This window comes from Citrus clementina, unplaced genomic scaffold (assembly GCF_000493195.1).
Source record: "Citrus clementina cultivar Clemenules unplaced genomic scaffold, Citrus_clementina_v1.0 scaffold_3, whole genome shotgun sequence".
Lineage (NCBI taxonomy): Eukaryota > Viridiplantae > Streptophyta > Magnoliopsida > Sapindales > Rutaceae > Citrus > Citrus x clementina.
Window position 1 is genome coordinate 43,566,395 of NW_006262339.1, and position 20,001 is coordinate 43,586,395.

Below are 20,001 nucleotides of genomic sequence, written 5' to 3' on the forward strand. Positions count from 1 at the left end.
AACTTGTATAAGGAAATAAATACTTTTCCTATAAAAAAAATAATCATTATATAAATAGAGTTTTGGTTCACTTATTTGTATAACATAATAATTAGTTTCTCTGCAAGTAGACAATCTCTAATGTGAGCGAAACGGTAGATTTATTGAAAGATTGAGTATTATTGGAGTTTTAGACATGATCTAATATGAGTGAAATGGTAGATTTTACTCTCATTGCTGACTATGATTTTTTTTCCAATATAAGAGTTTTCTATGTAAATTCTTATATTACGTGAATAATTTTATTCTTCATATATTTTCTGTTTATTATTTATTTGATATTTTTAGTTTACAAGATTTGACGGAATTAGATATATCATAACACAATTTTTTTTGGGGATTAAATGGACGTCACATCCACTTATCCATTCGCAATTTTATCAAAGAACTCCAACACATAAAAATTGTTCTTGTTGATGCAAAATTTGTGGAAAAAATAATAGTCAACCTTTCAATAGTTCAGTTAAATTTTTTTTATTTAATTTATAAAAAAATAAAAATTTAGAGTGAGATGAATAATGTTTGAGCATTTATTTTTCATATTACCTTTCAAATAGGAGAGGTCTTGGCCTTACATAATACATAGGCAACTAATAAAGATTTAAAATCAGAGGAGTTATCTCTCACATTACATGCACGAGTCTTGATTAATATTTGTCACAAGGAGAGTGCTGTAATTTTTGTGTCCTAATGTTCTTCATTAATCTTCGATGGACTTGAACTTAACTTTGATTCTTGGATTGATTTCTCACATACGATGAATTTTTCGCGTTTCGTTTATTAGTGCTTCTCGTAGGCAACTTAAGATTTAGAATTGGGTATTTCGTTTATCCCTAAACATATCTTATGGGTATTCATTTATCAAACCCGCAATGCAAATGTGCGATAAGGGAGGGATAAGAAATTAATTATGGTTAAAGTTGGATTAATAAATTAAAGATTTCATGGCCTTTTCTTGAAACCAAGAATTTTTAAATTTTGAATTTAAAAATTGGTCCAACATTATTTGGGCCCATTCCAAAAACTAGGCTGAAAAGCATCTAATCCAAAGGCCCAAAAAAAGCTAAAAACAAGTTGGGTTAATTTTCGGCCTATGCCCATTATTCAAATTTTGGAGGAAGGAAAGAAATTTGGTTGGAGTCTGATAAATCGTCTAGCACGAGGAAGAAGGCGAGATGTTTAACAGAGAGACAACAAACAAATCTAGCACATGTTTTGAGCTCAACAGGCTTCAAATCGCGCACGCGGTTTTAACCTGAAAAGCCTTCGAAATGTGCTCCCTCATGAAACAACAATATCGAAAAATTAGCAGAGAGAGGATCAGATAGGGCTGTGCTTATATTGTAAGAAGCCATCACAACGGGACGGCAAATCAAACCAATAATTCCATTCTCCATTTCTACAGCTCTCCACATAGTGATTCTTTCAAAGATTTAAAAGGAAAATTTGAAAAAAAAAAAAACATTATTTAAAACGATATAGTAATAATTTAATAACATAAAAGATTTACTGTAATGGAACAGCATTCGAAGAGAATGATCAGATAGAGCTAATACAAAGGTCGATGCCATCATCTCGGCGATCAAACCAATAGGGAATCATATCAATCATCATCTCATTCTCCTACAGTAACTAATTTACCAAAACCAAAACATAAGATGAGTGAAATTGAATAAAAAAAATCGACCCCGAAAGAAGAAAAGAGAACAGACGGCGACGTCTCTCCTAGGGTTTTGGGACTGGTGGCGGTAGCTAAGATCGGAGAATGGAAACCCTAATTGGAGGTATTTATAGAGAGAGGAGTGAATTTTGTGAAGAAAGTTTATTAATTGTTAAGAAACCCTTTTTCCTCTCAGAAAAAAAGGGCGAAGCCCTTTGTCTTTCAATTTAATATAACAAACCTCCCCTATTTTGCTTAAAATATCACTAATGCCCAAAGGGTGGAGTGAGCTTCCGTATAGCCCAGGCCAGCCCAGCCCAAGCCCAAAAAGGAAGCAGAAAGCATTGTGTATTTTCTCCGTTGACCGCAATATCCTCAAATTTATAACATAATAGCGACATTGAACCATCGGCTTCCGTCCGCCACAAAAAAACGGCATGTACGGATATAAATCCGGCAGCTGCCACATGTCGGACACCGCTTTCGCACTCTCACCGCCGCCAAATATAATATTATACTTGTACCTTCTGTTCAACTAATCAGTAAATTTTCTCTTTCCTTAACCGGACATGGCTGGACGATCTGTGAAACGATTCTTTCACAACATCTGTAAGCACTCGTACTTACTCCAATCTATTCTTTTGTTTTCTTTTTAGTTTATTTTCTGTTTTTAATAATTCCATACATTTTAGCAATTCTATTGTTTGACTTCATTTGAGCTATCAAAGTTCTTTTCCGAAACTAAGTGGAAGGCTTTCTGTATATCATGAATTCAAAAATTCTTGCTCTAAATTATGTATAGATGCTGTTCAGATGTTATGGCACTGCTGATGTTTGAAATGATAAGCTCGTAGAATTTTGTTGAAGTCAATTTCATATTTTTTGTGGAAATGCTTAGTTTTCATTTATTATTGTTTGTTCCAGATTATGCCAAAAATGTGTTGAGAGGACGAGAAACGTACGGGAGGCTTGTGTATGGTGTTCTTGATCGGTGTCAGTCCCAATCGACAAAGGCAGATAAGGTAGAACCGGACGCATTGAAAGAAACGGAGGATGCACCTCAAGCTTCATCTTTAAGGACTGAAGTGGGGAAGATGAGACACGATCACTCCGGACTTGACAAATCCAGTTCTAGTGACGATGATGTTAATGTTAGTGATCCTAAATGGAGGTTGGAGCTCACTTGGCTCACGAAAGCTGTTGAACCAGCTCTGCAAGTATGTAGGTCGGCTCTGCAAACAGGTCTGTTTACCTTTTTTGTGGCTTTCTGTATCATCTAGTTTACTAGGATGATTACATGGTGCTGTTAAGGAATAAGCATTTTAGCATATTCAACCTCATAAGTAATGCATTCACTGAATTTTTTGTCACACTCCGTCATCTTTGTAGCTGACTTTGTATATCATCTTTTGTCATGAATATGATAACATCCTAATTCGGGCATCCTTGTATTCCTAGCACCGTGTCACTTGTAGTTCTCTAGTTTTACTGTTGATTGATGTAATATTCTATCATTGTAATATGCAGGAAATGGAGTTAGCAACAAACGCCCACCTGGCAGTCGATCTGTTTCAGAGATAATTGCAAGCATTCAACGGAGTAAGATTGGAATTGAGGGTTGGAGCTTGAGCGACCTTACAGTTGGCCTGTATCTTATTTATCTTCGTCAAGCATCATTGAATCTATCTGAGCATGTTAAGGGTGTCAAAATCACGTCGGAATCAATTGTAAGTGTCAAGGACTTATTGTGGAGGAAATATTTGCACTCTCTATATGAAATATTCTTTAAACTTCCCTGAAATATCTACAAGTCCATTTTCAAATTTCACAACTCTGAGTTCTTATTAGGTAATGGTTTTTGTCTTAGGTCCAAGATCTCATCTACCACGTTGAATTAGCGAGAGGCTGTTATAGGAGTGATACGTTCAGCATTGCAAAGAATAGCATGCTTCGAGAAAGCAACATTTTAAAATTTGAAAAGAACTCCAGTGTGATGAGGCCTGGATATTATGTAGGAATTGATCCTCGCAAGAAACTTGTTATTCTTGGAATCCGTGGAACACATACTGTATACGACCTGATTACTGACATTGTTTCTTCAGGCAGTGAAGAAGTCACATTTGAAGGCTATTCGACCCACTTTGGTACAGCTGAAGCAGCTCGGTGGTTTCTCAATCATGAGATGGGAACCATAAGGCAGTGCTTGGAGAGCCATAAGGTGTCACAAAGTTTACTTACCTAGTTGTGCATGTTAATGGAAAAAAAATGAAATCATGAATGTTTGTTTTCATTGTTATAGTGGGCCTAATTCATCTACAGGGATTTAGGTTGAGGCTTGTTGGTCATTCTCTCGGTGGTGCTATAGTTTCTTTGCTAGCAATGATGCTTCGAAAAAAGTCTTTCAAAGAGCTGGGATTTAGCCCCGATATTGTTACTGCTGTTGCATACGCAACTCCACCTTGTGTCTCCAGAGAACTTGCTGAAAGTTGCTCAGATTATGTGACTACTGTTGTAATGCAGGTTGGCATATGCATCTCATTAATTGTCAAATCATGTTTATTGGAAAGAAGCATCTCCTTTTGAAACCTGCATTTATATGTATATTACAGAAAATTTCTCAATGTAATCTTGTCATATTTGTTCTCTTTTTCTCATTGCTTCCCCTTCTTATTATGCACAGGATGATATCATACCTAGGTTAAGCCCAACTTCTCTAAGGAGGCTGAGGAATGAGATTCTTCAAACTGATTGGTAAGCAAAAGGATGCCTATTTGAGAGCTGCTACCTTCTGTATGGTCAATGCTGAAAAGAAAATCATATAAATGAAGTGAAAAACATTCAGGATAATGGAAGTAGTCGGCATCATACTGTTAGAATTTACATGAAGGCATAAAGTTTGCTACTTGAGGATGCATGTTTGAAGGAAAAAATAAAATAAAATTTATCTAGATATAAATGTAGTTATAAATAAATGAACATACCTAGAGGAGATACTAGGTAATGCATGGCCCGTGCAGAGGAGATGGGTTGTTTCTATTTAAATTTTACCATTCATCATGTGAAGGAACTGCCTACCACTTGTTCGCATATAAAATTGTTTCTCTTCTTTTCAGCATTAATTTTATATTTCTATAGGTGCTTGTTGGTAATTCAACCTTATCTCTTTAAATTTTGTATAGGATGAGTGTGGTTGAGAAGGAAGACTGGAAAAATGTCATAGATTTGGTCACAAATGCAAAGCAGGTGGTGTCTTCAGTGCAAGATGTAGCTCGAAAACTCGCAGATTATGCAAACTTCACAAGCAAGAAAGATTCTTCTGGTAAGCTCACGTCTCTGAAGTCCCGAGATTGCCAAATGTTTATGTTCTGTATCTTTGATTTGGTGATCTTCATGGCTATGGTAATGTTTCATTATCAACTGTGTTTTTGAATGTTGGATATTATTTTGAATTTAGCTTTACCATGATCTTAGATGATTTTCTCAGTGATGCTTTTTTATTGTTTTCTGGCCTTCTTTTTCACCATGGTTTGCCTTGTTTACTTGAGGAGTTCCGTCAATAATATACTAGTGGTCATGTTGGAGAGCCTTGTAGATTAAGTAATTCTGCTTTTAGGAGCAAATTGTTGCCTTAGGAGCCATGTTAAAGAGCTTTTAATATTTCTGCCGACATCATTTAGCTGCGGAGAAGGCATTCATTCTAGGTGCACTAACATGTGTTAATTATTATTATTGCTTGTAGATGCTCTTATCAGAAAGGAATCATCTACTCCTAAACTTTCTTCAACTTCAAACTCAAAGACACAGAATGCAACTGTCCTTAAGCAGGAAGGAGATGACTGTACTGTACCTGAGGAGCTATTTGTACCAGGGACGGTGTACTACTTAAAGAGAGATGTCGACACAAACACCCGTAGCAGCGACAGCAGAGGTAGAGAATTTTTCACTCTCCTGAAGAGACATCCTGGTGAGCATTTCCAGAAAATTATACTCTCAGGCAACTTAATTTCAGCCCACAAGTGTGACAACCATTTGTATGCTCTAAGAGATGTAATCAAAGGTTTGCCCGGATCCAAAGATGAAGCCATTTTCCAATAACGGAAAACCAAATATTCAACCTTTCTATTGAATCTGTACCATTTATGCAACTTATTTTGAGCCCTTCTAGAATGTGACTGTCCAGTTGGTTGACTACTTCCACTACTGCAGTACTGCTGTTCTTTGAAATAAGTTTACGATGTATAATCCCCTTTTCCCTCTGCCTCTTATCTTTTGTAGCCTGCCAAGCATTGATTTAATGATTTTGCTTGCCTTAATATCAGTAAAAGATTTTTTTATTTATTGTTTTAGATGTAAATTGTTAAGCATTCCAATATGTGTAAATGATGATCGAGCTTCCCCACCATTACCTAACATAGAAAAGGTATGGCTAAGGATGAATTGGCGGTATTCAATTGCCACACCTATCCGGCCCTAGGGGCTTGTAGCATCCAAGAAAAAGTAGAAAAACATACTAGACGCGCATTAGATAAACCTATAGTGAAAGCTTAGGTAATTGAAAATGTTTGTCTAGGCAATTTAATATATATATCTCATAAAGGTTATTCTAGTGAAACCGTTTCCCACTTTTTGCAAGTGGTTAATTTTTTCCAATTCAATTAGGAAATGTATGCATTATGCATGTTTTTAACTCTTTAAGTTAGTCGTCTAGTAGTAAAGCACCCTTCCCCAACGTGAGGGAAAGGATGCGAACTTAGGGATTAATTTCCTCCCTCTTTTTTATGATTGATTGCGCCCCTAGAGTCCCCCATCTTATGTGTGGATATATGTATTCTAATCAGGGATAAGGTATAAAAAAATATAGACTCTAAATGCAGTATATTTTGTCTTATAGTATATTGAAATCTGTATTTTTTTGTCTTTTAATTTATTCCCAATTTTAATATGGTTAAGGATCTCTAATTAAAAACTCTCTCTCTCTCTTTCTCTCTTTATATATATGTTCCAATGTATTTTGTTCTGTAGTATATTAAAATATGAGTTTTTTTTATCTTTTAACTTATCTTTAATTTTAATATGATCAGAGATTGCTGGTTGAAATCCCACTGTACACACACATATATGTGTAGATTTGTGGGAAGAAAGAGGATTGAGATATCACATCGTTTGTTTTGAGCGCAGGTTTATGATTTATACTCAATAGACTATCGACCGATGTTATCATCATATGAATTAACTCTCCTAATGGAGAACCTAATTGTGTACAAATTCAAAAAATGATCGTAATTTAGTTGTTACAGCTGCAATGTGTGACATGGCTATCCCTTGCTTGGGCTGGGCTGAGCGCAGAAAGCAGAAGCACAATTATTACCCCATCTTTGTTCAGGTGACTGTAAGATACGGGGATTCATTTTATCAGACAAACAAATATTGAAACAAAATCAACAAATTATTAAAGCTTTAGCATTCAATCAAAAAGTGGAATGTGCCCATGATTTAATTAATACAAACATTTTAGATTGGTTATCATGTACAATATACGATCGATTATGCTCATGGACTGCACTTTTGAAGGCATTGCCAACCCATTATGAATTTATATGAAGAAAGTATGTGTAATCTTTTTGGTAATATACAAATTGTTATTTTGGTCGGGAGAAAGTAATGTACTTTTAAAGTTAAGGGCTAAAGTAATTCCAGACAATTGACAAAATGTCTGGACCTGTATGTGCTTACAAACAAGTGGTGGGGCTTCCTATTTTTTGCTTATCAAGAGTCAAGACCTCGAGGAATTAATTTTGGCTTCTTAAGAAAAGTTCGTTTGAATTTATCCTCTAATAATTTGACTCTTAATACACATTAAGAAGTTGTAGGACCATAACCTCATATAATTATGAGTTAGGCTCTTAGTCAAAATTCTTGAAATGAAGTTAAATTAGATTCCTCCGAGATTGTCTATGCCTGTGATTAGATTTCTTTTCTATGAAGTTAAACCAGTTTAGTTTTCGTTAATTTGAAACCACACATTAGTAGGGTGATGAACTATTTTTATTTTTGTGAATAGTGGTTCAAATCTTTTCTTCCAATTATTTGAAGGTAGACATGTAGACCCAACCATACGAGCTGCATTTTAATAATAGCATTCTGGTTTTTTTTTTTTTTTTTAGTTTATTGCAAATATCATTAAATTGTAGTTGGTTATTAAAAAGAAAAAAAAAAACATACCGATTCTTTAACTAATACGAAACCATCTCTCTCATATTATATCTTCTTGAAATGACAAACCCCATCTCTCTCGTATTATATCTTCTTGAAATGACAAACCCCAATTGTCATTATATCTTTTTTTAGTTTATTGCAAATATCATTAAATTGTAGTTAGTTGTTAAAAGGAAAAAAAAATACATACCCATTTTTTAACTAATACGAAACCATCTCTCTCATATTATATCTTCTTGAAATGACAAACCCCAATTGTCGTTACTGTTACTACTCAAAGATATATCAGTCCCTAATATTATGGTTTAGACTTTGAAAAATTGCCTCCTATTCAAAATACAATGCAATATATATAAAACTCTCAACAGGTTATATCATACAAGTTACATTAAGAGGACAAGTTTCAATTTATATAAACTCTTGAAAATGAAGCTTTCTATTGATGTTTCTCAATCATGAAGCAACGACATTTTCTTACCCATTTGAGTGTCGGGATTGAAGTTGATTTTTGAACATCTATAAGATACTAAGTAGCTCGTGAGTTGTATCAACATAGCTTATTATATTATAATTTTTATCATTCTTTAGGTTTTGAAACTATAAACGTTTTATCGTCTTCAAGAGGATTTATGTAATTAATTAAAGAATGAATGATAGACTTTCTTCTAGATTCAGAGAACACAATTTAAATGGAATGAAAATGAAACCCTAGATATATGGCAAATCATCCATGCACGTGCATTGGCCCCATATGCAACCTTGGTGTCGGCTTGACTAGTCTTAGAGGGACACAGGCTTGCATCAATAATTTTATAACTGATCCATCGTTGTCCTTACAGTCAATTAACTATAAACTTAGCTGATTGTTGATTTGTAATATTCTACACGTTTTAAGGCATTAGGTCTTGAAATTAGAAGATCCGTGGTTCCTTTCAAAGCACAAAATAATTACTACTTTACAGTATATATGAAACTAGGAAGAAAATTAAGCAGGATCGGCCTTAGTGCTTAGGATCTTTATTTATTCAATCTAAAATACTAGTTTATCGAGTAAACTGATTCATCTTATTTGTAAGGCAAAATGAGTCTCGCTAGTGGGAGTAACACTAATCCTTTCTTTTGTTTGATCTAACTAATTAAGTTGCTTCATCGCATTAATTCTAACTATTAAAACATTTAGTATCTGGCTATAGTATCACTTATTGGGAATTATACCTAAAGCCACCTAAAAGACTAGCCCTTTTGGTTTAAATACCTGAATGTTAAAAAACTAATTAATTCATCCAAAACAGATGTTATTAATGAATACTTTATAATTGTGTCATAGTTTCATTTGCCGGATAAGTTAAAGAAAACCCATATAATATCATATATGATGAATTAATTAGTGTAATGGTAAGTTTGCAAGAAAAGATTGTTTGACCGCAGTCTTGTAAGTTTGTTAGTTCTTTGTAAATGATGTAATTAGACAAATTTGGCCCTAAATGATGCCAGCCCAAAAGGCCAAAACAACCAAACTTGAAACAATGACTCTTATTTTATCGTGTTGTATTTAAGAGAAATTATAAGTACAAGTTACCAGCTGGTGGTGACGTGGTAATAGGCTCTCATGGGCCCCCACGTGTAGTTAAAATAGTACCACTCGTGCGGCGTGGCGTCACTGGCGTGTCTTTCTATTGGGCACGTGCACCGCAATCCCGAGGAATAACATTTGCTTTTGTTCTCTTATTTCTTGTTTTCTTCAAGATTTTATTATTTTTATTTATCAACACTTTTTCTTGGAGATTTGAAGAGGAAGCTCTCTTCTCTTTCAAGGGTATTTTAACTTACCAATGCTGTAATTATTGAATGTAGATTTCAAAAGTGTATATGATTCCGTTTTCTGACACAATGATATTAAATAGTATGCGAAAATGAATAATAGAACTAGCACTAGCAAGCTAGTTAAAATTAGATTGAGCTTGACAAATAGAAAATTGCAAGAAATGATGTTCAAATAATTGAGGATTCACCAAGTACTCGCCAAGAGCTAGCAACATTTTTTCTTAATTAAGATATGATATGGCTTCTTTAGAATGTGTAGTTTTGATGAGGATATATATGGTGGTATGTGAGAGGGTAATTTTTATGTGGTGTAATTTGGTTTACAGATATTGAATTTGAGTAGATAATGTACTATTTTAAAATTTGCAATGAGATGAATAAATTTGTATATTGCTCTTAAAATTTTACATCCTTTAAACTAATTTCTTATTTTTTGTTTCCCTTTTCGTTTGTTTAAACTTGAGCATAGATTTTAGGAGAAGGATGATGTGGAGAGATGAAATTAGGTCTGCTTTTGAAAAAAAAAAAACCTAATTAATTAGATTAAATAAAAAGTCCCTTGGAACACCAAAAGGATAGTTTCTTCAAACTTCTTGCACATATAAGTTCTAGTATATTTATTTGAAAACAAAGTCTATATGCAAAATTAATAAGATTATATATACAGTGTAATGCTGCTTTTAAGATTGGTTGAACCCCTCCATCTATATTATTGTCTACAGGGTGATTAACATTGCTAATTTAATAATCTCTACAAGTTAATTAAGCGTGCGTTCTTGTCTGGAAGAACACTCTTTTAATTTTTGTTTTTCAAGCTTAAGTGGCGAACAAGTACACATGAGCAATGACCTAAAGCCAGCCATTTTCCCAATGGTGGGATAATGGCCGCCATGCAAGAAGTTAAAAGAACCCCCTGTTGGTACGTCCATTCATTTGTGTCTTTCCAATCGATTAGCCTTGTCATCACTCAAAATTTTAAGCAAATATTGCAATTTGCCCACTTTTCAATTGCCGCAGTTAACATTATTGACCATATGTTTTTTTGGTTTTCATTATATATATAAATTTAGGCAGCTCAGTAGCCCATCAAATCGTTTATAGTTCAAACCGATTCTTAATAAAATATACTATGTATATAGAAGATAAAAAACCCAAAAAGTTACAGCCAACCTAAGCACCTTTTCCAGTTAACCAGAAGCTAAATAGCATAGCATTAAAAGGTTCATTTCTCATTTTTCCTTTTTTTTTTTTTTTGGGAGAAAGTGTTAAGTTGGGATGTCATTATTATTAGTGTTAGAAGTGGGGCCTAATTGCACACTTGGGCTAGGTCTACATGTTTGGTGCTTATCTGTGACAAAAGAAAGTGATTAATGATTGTAAATTAAGATTAATTAATTGCTAATAATATTGTGTTGCTCGACAGGCCGTGACCTGCTGAACTTAAACTATTCTAACAAGTGTATAGAGGAAATTTAAATGAAAAATCCTCTCTATGTCTTCTATCTGTGCTTCTCTTTGTCCAAGTGTTGCATTTCAGTGTCACTATCTTTTGTTTCTTTCATTTTAAGAATATGCTTCTCTTTTTTGTTCCTTTACACTCTGATCATTTGTACTATATCAGCTTATATTAAGAAACCCATCTCCAAATTAAAATCCACCATTTAATGTTATACATCTACCATATATAAATTCTTTCTTAGTGACCTAATTAAACAAATAAATCAGGGACATTTAATGCCAACCTTTACATCGTATCTTTGATTTGTTAATTGATCAATGGACTGATTGATAAGGTCTCATCATCAGCTGATTAACTTCAACTAAGTATATTGGTCTAGCTACCTGAACTAGATTTGTATATTTAAGAAAAGAATCAGGCACATGTGTTGAGATTTTCCGATCATTTGCTCGTGTAGAAAGTGTTCTTCACATGTAACATGTTGGAAGGTTCCGTTAGATCACCTATCATTATGGGTGTTCTCAATTGTTAATTAAAAAGTTCAGGTGTTATCTAATCATAATTTATACACTTAAAAAAAAATAATGATGTTGTAAAATTTCACAAATGTGTCCAAGCTCCAAGCACTATAAGAAACTACGAAATAAAAATGATTATATAGACAATTAGCCACCCATGAACATAGCTCCGACGGTTGCGTATGTGCTTTGAGTCCATGATCATCAGAGTTCAAGTGATAATAATGGGGGGTATTGTTTGATATTCAGTGAATGAAAATTCTCATCTTTCGAGGAAAAAAAAGACAATTAGCTTAATGACAGCCTATATATTGATTCTTTATATATATACACATACAGAGTGATTTTTCAATTAATGATTAATCAAAAGACATAAAAATTTAGATTTCAATACATTATATGATAAAATATAGTGTATTAAAATTTATGTTTATTTTATCTTTTATCTTATCTCTTATTTTATTAAAGTCAGATCCCTTATATATATATATATATATATATATATATATATATATATATATATATAAATCAAATTGGAGTGATCTAGCGGTGAAGGGTCAAATCATAGGATAGAATGTTACACCTCAAAATTTCAATTAATTGCATCTGGCCTAGTCTCAGACTCTCAGTTCTCTATAAACGACAATTAACAGGTCTTGCTAGCAAATGTTTACGTCTCAGTTTTGTTTCGCTTAAATTACTAGAGTAACATCAAAGAAAATAAATAAGATATCAGAAATTGCTTTTGGACACGCTAAGAAACTGGGGATAACCTATGCTCCTTCCAATCAACACTCTTATTGCGGTTCACAATTATAAAACTTCTGATTTTGTAATTCTTTTATCATTTTTTTAAGAGCAAACCGCGTTAATCACAGACCAAAATGGCAAAAGATTACAGGTCAAGATTGCAAAGCAAGCCACATCGAGCATAAATATAATAGGAAAGCTCTACACGAGAGACACAAAGAAGAAATCTAATCTAATGCAAAGTTAGACTACGGCTGTAACATTACAATACAAATTACTCTATTCACTACAGAGCCCAACGATTATACAAGAGAAATTTAGAGAAATCTTGATGTTTTAACTTGATTTCATGATGATTGATCTTATTATAGCATTCAAACCTTGAGCAATATTAAATTTGTATTTACTCTTAAAGTGGTTGTATACGAATTAACACAGCCTTAAGAGAGAGATCTAGACATATCAGTAGTTTAATTTATGATCATTAGTTGTAACTCCTTGACCATTCACAACCAATCAATTACTTTTAACTGCTTTCAATTGATTAATCCTTCGTTTCGTACGGATCGAAACATGATGACCTATTGTATTTAGTTGAAGTTATAGATCACTTATACAAACAACTCAAAATAAATGAGGTACAGTAGATCCAATCATCAAGATCAAGCAAATAGAAATGGGTTTGGTTTATGCTATTTCTTTTGTCGTATAAGGATGGTAATGGAATCTCATTTGAGCTTTTAAAAATTTTGGATGAAGGGTACTGGAAGAGTATTCTATAAAGGAAAAAAAATTAATGAAATTTGTAGCCCATTATGGGGACCAAATGTAATTAAATATTCATTATTATATGATCCACCTCTCTCATCCTCTAGTGTTTATAAACTTGATGATAATGCACACCTGCACAAAGCTAAGCAAATTAAACCCATCCAGAAAGAAAACAAGAAAAAAAATACCAAAAAAGATCATCAATCAAGAACAAGATGACCGGTTCCGGTTCTCCTTGTGGAGCTTGCAAATTCTTAAGGAGAAAATGTGTAAAGGGATGTGTTTTTGCACCTTATTTTTGCCATGAACAAGGTGCTACTCATTTTGCAGCCATTCACAAAGTTTTTGGTGCAAGCAATGTTTCAAAGTTGCTTGCTCACCTCCCTGTGAGTGACCGCTGCGAAGCAGCTGTCACAATCTCTTATGAAGCTCAAGCTAGGCTTCAAGATCCTATTTACGGCTGCGTTTCGCATATTTTTGCTCTGCAACATCAGGTAATTAATTTGTACCTTTTTTATTTATTTTCTTGCAAATTTATTAAAACCCTAATTTATTTACTATTACTTGTATATTTAATGGTGGGCTTTTGCTTTTGAATCTTGTAGGTTGTTAATCTACAAGCACAGCTTGCTTCTTTGAAAGAGCAAGCTGCTCAAAGCATTCTCAATGGCTCTGTTACAACAAACCCTAATCATGAGAAATATTATGGGAAGCTTCCTTCACACCCACAAGATGTTCACAGTTGGTTTCATCACCAAGAAAATTCAGAGATGGAAAGACTATTTAGTTCAAACCTTCACAATCAAGGCCCTGCAACGATGCCCTACTGCACTGATCAAAATGGATTCGTGAATCCAAACTCCTTGGGGAATAGTTATGAAAATTCAGCCATTGCAAGTTTTGGAGAGGCTTCTCACTCCATGGGTACATTTGAGCAATGGAGTTTCCAAGACTCTGATGATCTTCAATCAGTGGCCTTTGGTTACATTCAAAATTCATAAGAGAACCAAGACCTGGCTAGCTGCAGCACACACTGAGAGACCTATATATAATTGGTGAAGACTAATTTTCACCACTTTGTCAATTTTGAATTTCCTGCTGCTGCTGCTGCATAATTTGAGACATGCACTTTTGTTGGCATAAATAAAACATAGGAACCCTAGAAATGTTTATAATCCAGAAACCCTAAAAAATCAACCCGATTATCAATTGTTTTCTTTAATCTAGTGTAACCCTTGGATATTAGTAATACTATAGTGCAATTTTTCTATCAGAATCGGAGAAAATCTGATTTTGTTTAAACTATTTTGCTTTGTTTATGAACCTAGCTAGTGAGGACCTAAAATTGTTTGACTTAATTAATACAGTTACCTAGTCAACTTTTTTAATACTTGCTCTTCAAAAATCTAACAGATGGTGTTGGATAATTATCTTGCTCTCAGTCTCTCTATATGTGGATATAAGTCTCAAAGTTTAATCTTAGTTAAATCCACGCACACATACACAACTTAAAATAAAGAATGATAAGCATTTTGCTTAATCCAAGTAATTAATCTTAAGAGTACTATTTTTCTGTGAATACATGTTGACCTTCTTGTTTCTAGACCTGAAACTTTAGCATTGCAATTTCCTCTATTGGTTTGAACGAGTCTTTGGAGCATCAAGCTTTGATGATTATTTAGTATTGGAAGCCTCTAGTTGTTCTTGATTTACTTTCGTATTAGCTTCTTATTTTCCTCGGCACCATAGTTGATGATGTACTATATATATATATATCAAAGATTAAGCCACCTGATGGCAAGTTACTTTTTTCATGTAAAATCACCTAATAAAGTCAATGTGTGTCGTGTAAACATGAGAAAGCAGCTCATTTTCATGAAGGTATATATATGAGACCTAAGAAGACGTATGAACGCCTTCTTTAAGATCCATTTGAATTGTTTGCATGAGTCAAGGACAAAACTAATTTCAATTAGTTGTTTAATAATTTCTACCGTGTTTTTGTTTTTCCAAGGTTTGTCAACAGCATCGTACTTGCAATCAGAGTCTGAACACGCATATGTTTTGTCTACAATGAAAGATGCAATTGATAATTATCCGTACATTCATTGCATGAATGTATAATAATTATTATTGTTAACCAAGATCTCTTATGCACTAGATAGTTAAAGAAGTTTATTACTTAAAGCTCAAATACATATGACCAGTGATTCTAACCTTGTTAAATGTGATATTGATTATCATATTTGAGACATCTTTGAACCCAGAAAGCTGCTAATGTTTTAATGTTGGTAGGATCTTGCACTTTTTCATATATATATTTCAGCTTTGCTCTCTCCCTCTCTTTTGTAGTTATCCAAAGATAATAAGGGTGAGTACTGCATGCAATTAGCTTAATTAGCACTAGCATCATGGAAATTAACCCCTCAAATCAAGATTTTCTTTTGTTTGATCAAATTTTAGGTCCCTGATCTCCGCATTGATTTTTTTTTTTTTTTAGGGATGAGTTTCTTCCTGAGAAGATTGCTAGAAATTTCAAAATACCGATTGCATGTTGCTTCTGTCCAATCAATAGAATCCTGAGCTACCCTTCAAGAGTTGATGAAATAATACGACAATTCTTTTTAGATTGTCCGGTGATATGGAAGGCTGTCTGCTGATATGTAGTGTATAGTGCATACACTATGAATTATAAACCATTTAATCTGACAAAAGTTTCGCATATTCTTCTATCCATGCAATTGCTTATATTAACAAGAGCTTCAGTGATGATCTATATGTGTGTGTGTGTGTGTGTGTGAGAGAGAGAGAGAGAGAGATTCAGTGGAGCTTTAAATTGTCTTTTCAAATTGAGAACTCTCCCTATGAGCTGGCCCTTTCATTTATTCTTTCTCTTATCAAATACTACACACACAACATATTTATTAATTAAGATTTATTAGACCTTGCTCAATTTTTTTTTTTTTTTTTAAATTCGATGACAATTTGGTGATCCACTAACTGCTTCTATAACATAATTTCTTTCTCGATTTGCAAATGAATTAAATAATTTGACATTACAAAACTGATGAAGTGACCTTATTTTTACTTTCCAAGTAGATTAATATTGCTTATAGCCAAAGCACAATATTTCTTGTCCTTGATTATCAGTGCAAAAACAGTGTTGTTTCTTTTGCCTCAGATAAAATTATAGAGGAGAAATTGATCTAATTAATGGCCACAAATTAATTAATTTCCCACAAAGCTGCAGTGTTTGAATTTCATCAAACATCCCACACTTTCAGCCACTTTTCTTCAATATATTGGCTCACTTATAAAAGAGCATGTATAAAGTTACACATACAAATTCATCTTTGTGGGGGGAAAGAATTAATGTCAACGCATAAATTTGCTAAACTTGAAAATTTTCCTTACTGGATCGAGTTTCTATAATGCATTGTGCTCTTTTTTTTTTTTTTTTTTTTTTTGAGGCAGCATGAATGAATTGAACATGCCCTCGGCTCAGCATCCACATGCCAGGCCAGCAGTGCCACGCGTCTTCAGTTTCATCACTACATACATGCCTTTTTGCTGGCAACTTTAGAAATTTCACACACGTACACGTACAGTATCAATACTTTAATTCCTTTACATACTGAAGCTATTATTCACATGAAAGGAGTAATTAAAAAAGAAAAAAAATTGCTTCGGAAACTGGATCTACCCAGCTGTTACTAATGGGACCATCTTTGTACCAGAACACGTATACGATTCCCTCACAGCCATTCCACGAACCAACCTCAATTAATTTTCTAAATTACTCTCACCTCACTTCACGCTTTAAGAATCAACATTCACACTTTATAAAAACGTCTACCCATTTATATCATATATAACACTTCGACCTGTGGCTGTCATGTTCCAATTGCGGCAGCCCCTTTTCTTTTATGTTTTATCTTCAATTAACATTAATTAATAATTATAAAGTAAGATGGTAAACCCTTTTAATTAATTATCTTGACAATTTTCAACCGACCAAACCCAAATAAAAATCCAGTCACTTTTATTTTGCTGTAAGTCCAGCCCATTACTTTGACAGGCTTGCCTAACTAATCACTTTTTTTTAAGGAATTGTAAGTTTGCAACATGACACGAGCCAACTTTGGTAGCTACAGGGACCCAAAACTTCTGATTATTACTATTATTATTATTTTTATAGAGTTTGTTATCTTACATAATCATGTAAGATATATAATTCTTCTATAACGTTTGATGAAAATTTAATGATTGTGGAAATATAAGATAATAAAATTATATTATTTCTACAACTATTGAATTTGCATTCAACGACTGTAGAAGAATCATGTATCTTACAAGACCATATAAGATAATTACAGTCACATTGTAAAGGATTAAAAAGAAAAAAAAAATCATTTTGTCTGATTCATTACTGGTCCCCACAGTGGAACGGCTTTGATGTATGCAAACTCAATTAGTCAAACTTCGTTTGCTATTATTCAAACCTCTTTGTATACAAGTTCCAAACGTTTCTTTCAATTTCTGTTTACTTTTGTTTTCTTTCTGTTTTTTTAATCCATTCATTTATCTTTATTATCTGGTTACTTTAAAATTTGATCAAAACGTCATATATTCCAACTCTCTTGTGCATAAAATTTCTTTCTGCCAAAACTCAACAATCCCAAAAAAAAAAATTTATATATATATTGGAAACAATTAAGGCAAACTGTCAGTTAGGTCTCTCATATTCCTTGTTTTTACTAGTTAGATTCCTAATTTTTTTTCTAATTTATTATATCCCTAATGTTATTATTTTAATTTTTGAATTTTACTGTTTAAAGATAAATAGAACTCTTTTAACATACAAGACCTTTTTACCTTATGAAAACACATCATATTAAAAGAAAAGAAGAAGAAAATATATTTTCTCTCACACACAATCAGGAGACTTAAATTCGTGGTTTCAAGAATTAGACGAAGAAGTGTTCACCATTCAATTAAATGAGGTTTGCAATTGACAACAATCTTAGAATTATGTGTGTGTTTCTTCATTACAATTTTCATATAATAATTGTGACGGATAATTAAAAGATAAGAGACCTAAATAACAAAAATGAGAAATGTTAAGAATATATTAAGTGTCAATCCCCCAACCATAAACTAGATGAATACACCATTAAAAGTTATATAGTTGCAAGGGTTAGTCACCATTCCGACAAAAATAACATGCTCTGGTCTCCTTTGGTGAAATTACGAGACCACACTTATTCTACTTTCATTTCTTGTTAGAAAATTTTTAAGTGAATTAAAGTTTGACGAGCTCTTTCTTTTCTGTCTTATCTTTTTTGGGTTCTCAATTCACTTTTGGCTGACAGCTTTCTTTTGCCTCTCACATTCAACAAATCATCACTCATCGTGTATTTAATTGATTAATTAATGTTGTTTGGAATAATTACTTTTCCAAGTTCAATTAATGGAGGAATGGTATCGGTTTATAATTTAACACTTGTGTGTGATTGTAGACAAAGTATGAAAGTGATTAGTGCCGCTGGTCTGAGATTATATTTTGGTAAGTTAATTATAATATTCGTTTGGTCATGGGCTCGAAGAACTAATTGGGATTTGATCAATCCAATAATGTGGCTTGACTCAAATTGTTTATTCTGTTGCACGGCTGCCTTCTTTTCTTTTTAATTTTGTATGTATTGTATTGTTTCTCCTAGATTCTATTGTGGTCCAAAAGCAGTTTCAATGAACTCGTAATGTAAATCAATAATTGTTATATAGTTTACATTATGACTTTGAATATACACATATCACAATTATAAATCAAGTGATGCTTAGTAAACTTGTAATTAAGTATTTAGGCGTACCATTTTGGCAGCATAAGCAAGTGTTTATTTGGTTTAATGACAATCTTGATTACTTAAGCATGTAAATTTTTTCTTTCTTCTCTTGGCAATTTTGCTTTTTAATTTTCAGGGAAATGATTCCAAACATGTTCTATCCATTTTCCCCCTTTAATGGGAGTTTATGTCAAACCATATACTGAAAGGCTAAAGCTACAAAATGCTTAAAAATTTAAAAAAAAAAAACTCTTAATGATATATTTTCACCTCTCACAAGTCATGCTTACTTTTTCATTTAAAATATAGAATATGATCTTAGCGATGATGACCTTATGCCAACTCAATGTGTGATCTACATGGATAATTAATTAAATCATTGATTAGGTCAGATTGCTTATATATAGTTTGAATTACAAAGAGAGTTTATAATGCTTCTATAGTGTCTGCCGTCCTCTTTAAGCGATGCTTCTAAATAATTAATTATAGTCACTTCAGGTGAAAAATAAACATTTCATAATATCGGTAAATGCCAACCATTATAAGGTTTGGAGAACCAATTCAAAAATATTTTGCTTAATTTGTTTGATAAAAAGCTGCCAGAGCTATATATCTAATTAAGTTATGAGATATATATATATATATATATTCATTTGCAATCAATAAAGGGGACACTTTGTCTGTATGAGTGAGTACAAGCCTTTAGAGTATTGGTATTAAAATTAAGAAAGAGTACCACTTACATTAGGTGAACCTACTTATTATTTGAATTAATTAATTATAAACCCTAGGTAAGTGGGGTCTCTAAAATACTCAAATCAATGGGGTTTGCCTTTGATTTCAATGATAACATTCATTAATTTCTTCCCATATTCCCATTGAAGAGATGAAAATGCAGAAGCCCTAAGCAAAAGTCAAAAT

At 33.0% G+C, this 20,001-nt stretch overlaps 2 protein-coding genes and 1 non-coding gene across 3 annotated transcripts; 2 read left to right on the top strand and 1 right to left on the bottom strand.

Annotated features, from left to right (window-relative positions):
- Positions 1–1,572: 1,572 nt before the first annotated feature.
- On the bottom strand, positions 1,573–1,660 carry LOC112100597. Its single transcript, XR_002906965.1, has one exon. It is a non-coding gene; the product is annotated as a small nucleolar RNA Z102/R77 (small nucleolar RNA).
- Positions 1,661–2,030: 370 nt separating this feature from the next.
- On the top strand, positions 2,031–5,998 carry LOC18046796. The gene is made up of 8 exons (XM_006443806.2): positions 2,031–2,308; positions 2,624–2,941; positions 3,227–3,426; positions 3,567–3,917; positions 4,019–4,219; positions 4,380–4,450; positions 4,879–5,018; positions 5,439–5,998. Exons 1-8 carry the CDS (start codon positions 2,269–2,271, stop codon positions 5,792–5,794), a joined length of 1,677 nt encoding a protein of 558 aa, XP_006443869.1. The 5' UTR covers positions 2,031–2,268; the 3' UTR covers positions 5,795–5,998.
- Positions 5,999–13,446: 7,448 nt separating this feature from the next.
- Positions 13,447–14,238, top strand: LOC18046797 (LOB domain-containing protein 29). Its single transcript, XM_006443807.2, has 2 exons — positions 13,447–13,731; positions 13,843–14,238. The coding sequence occupies exons 1-2, from the start codon at positions 13,453–13,455 to the stop codon at positions 14,236–14,238; spliced, it is 675 nt and encodes a 224-aa protein (XP_006443870.1). The 5' UTR covers positions 13,447–13,452.
- Positions 14,239–20,001: the final 5,763 nt, after the last annotated feature.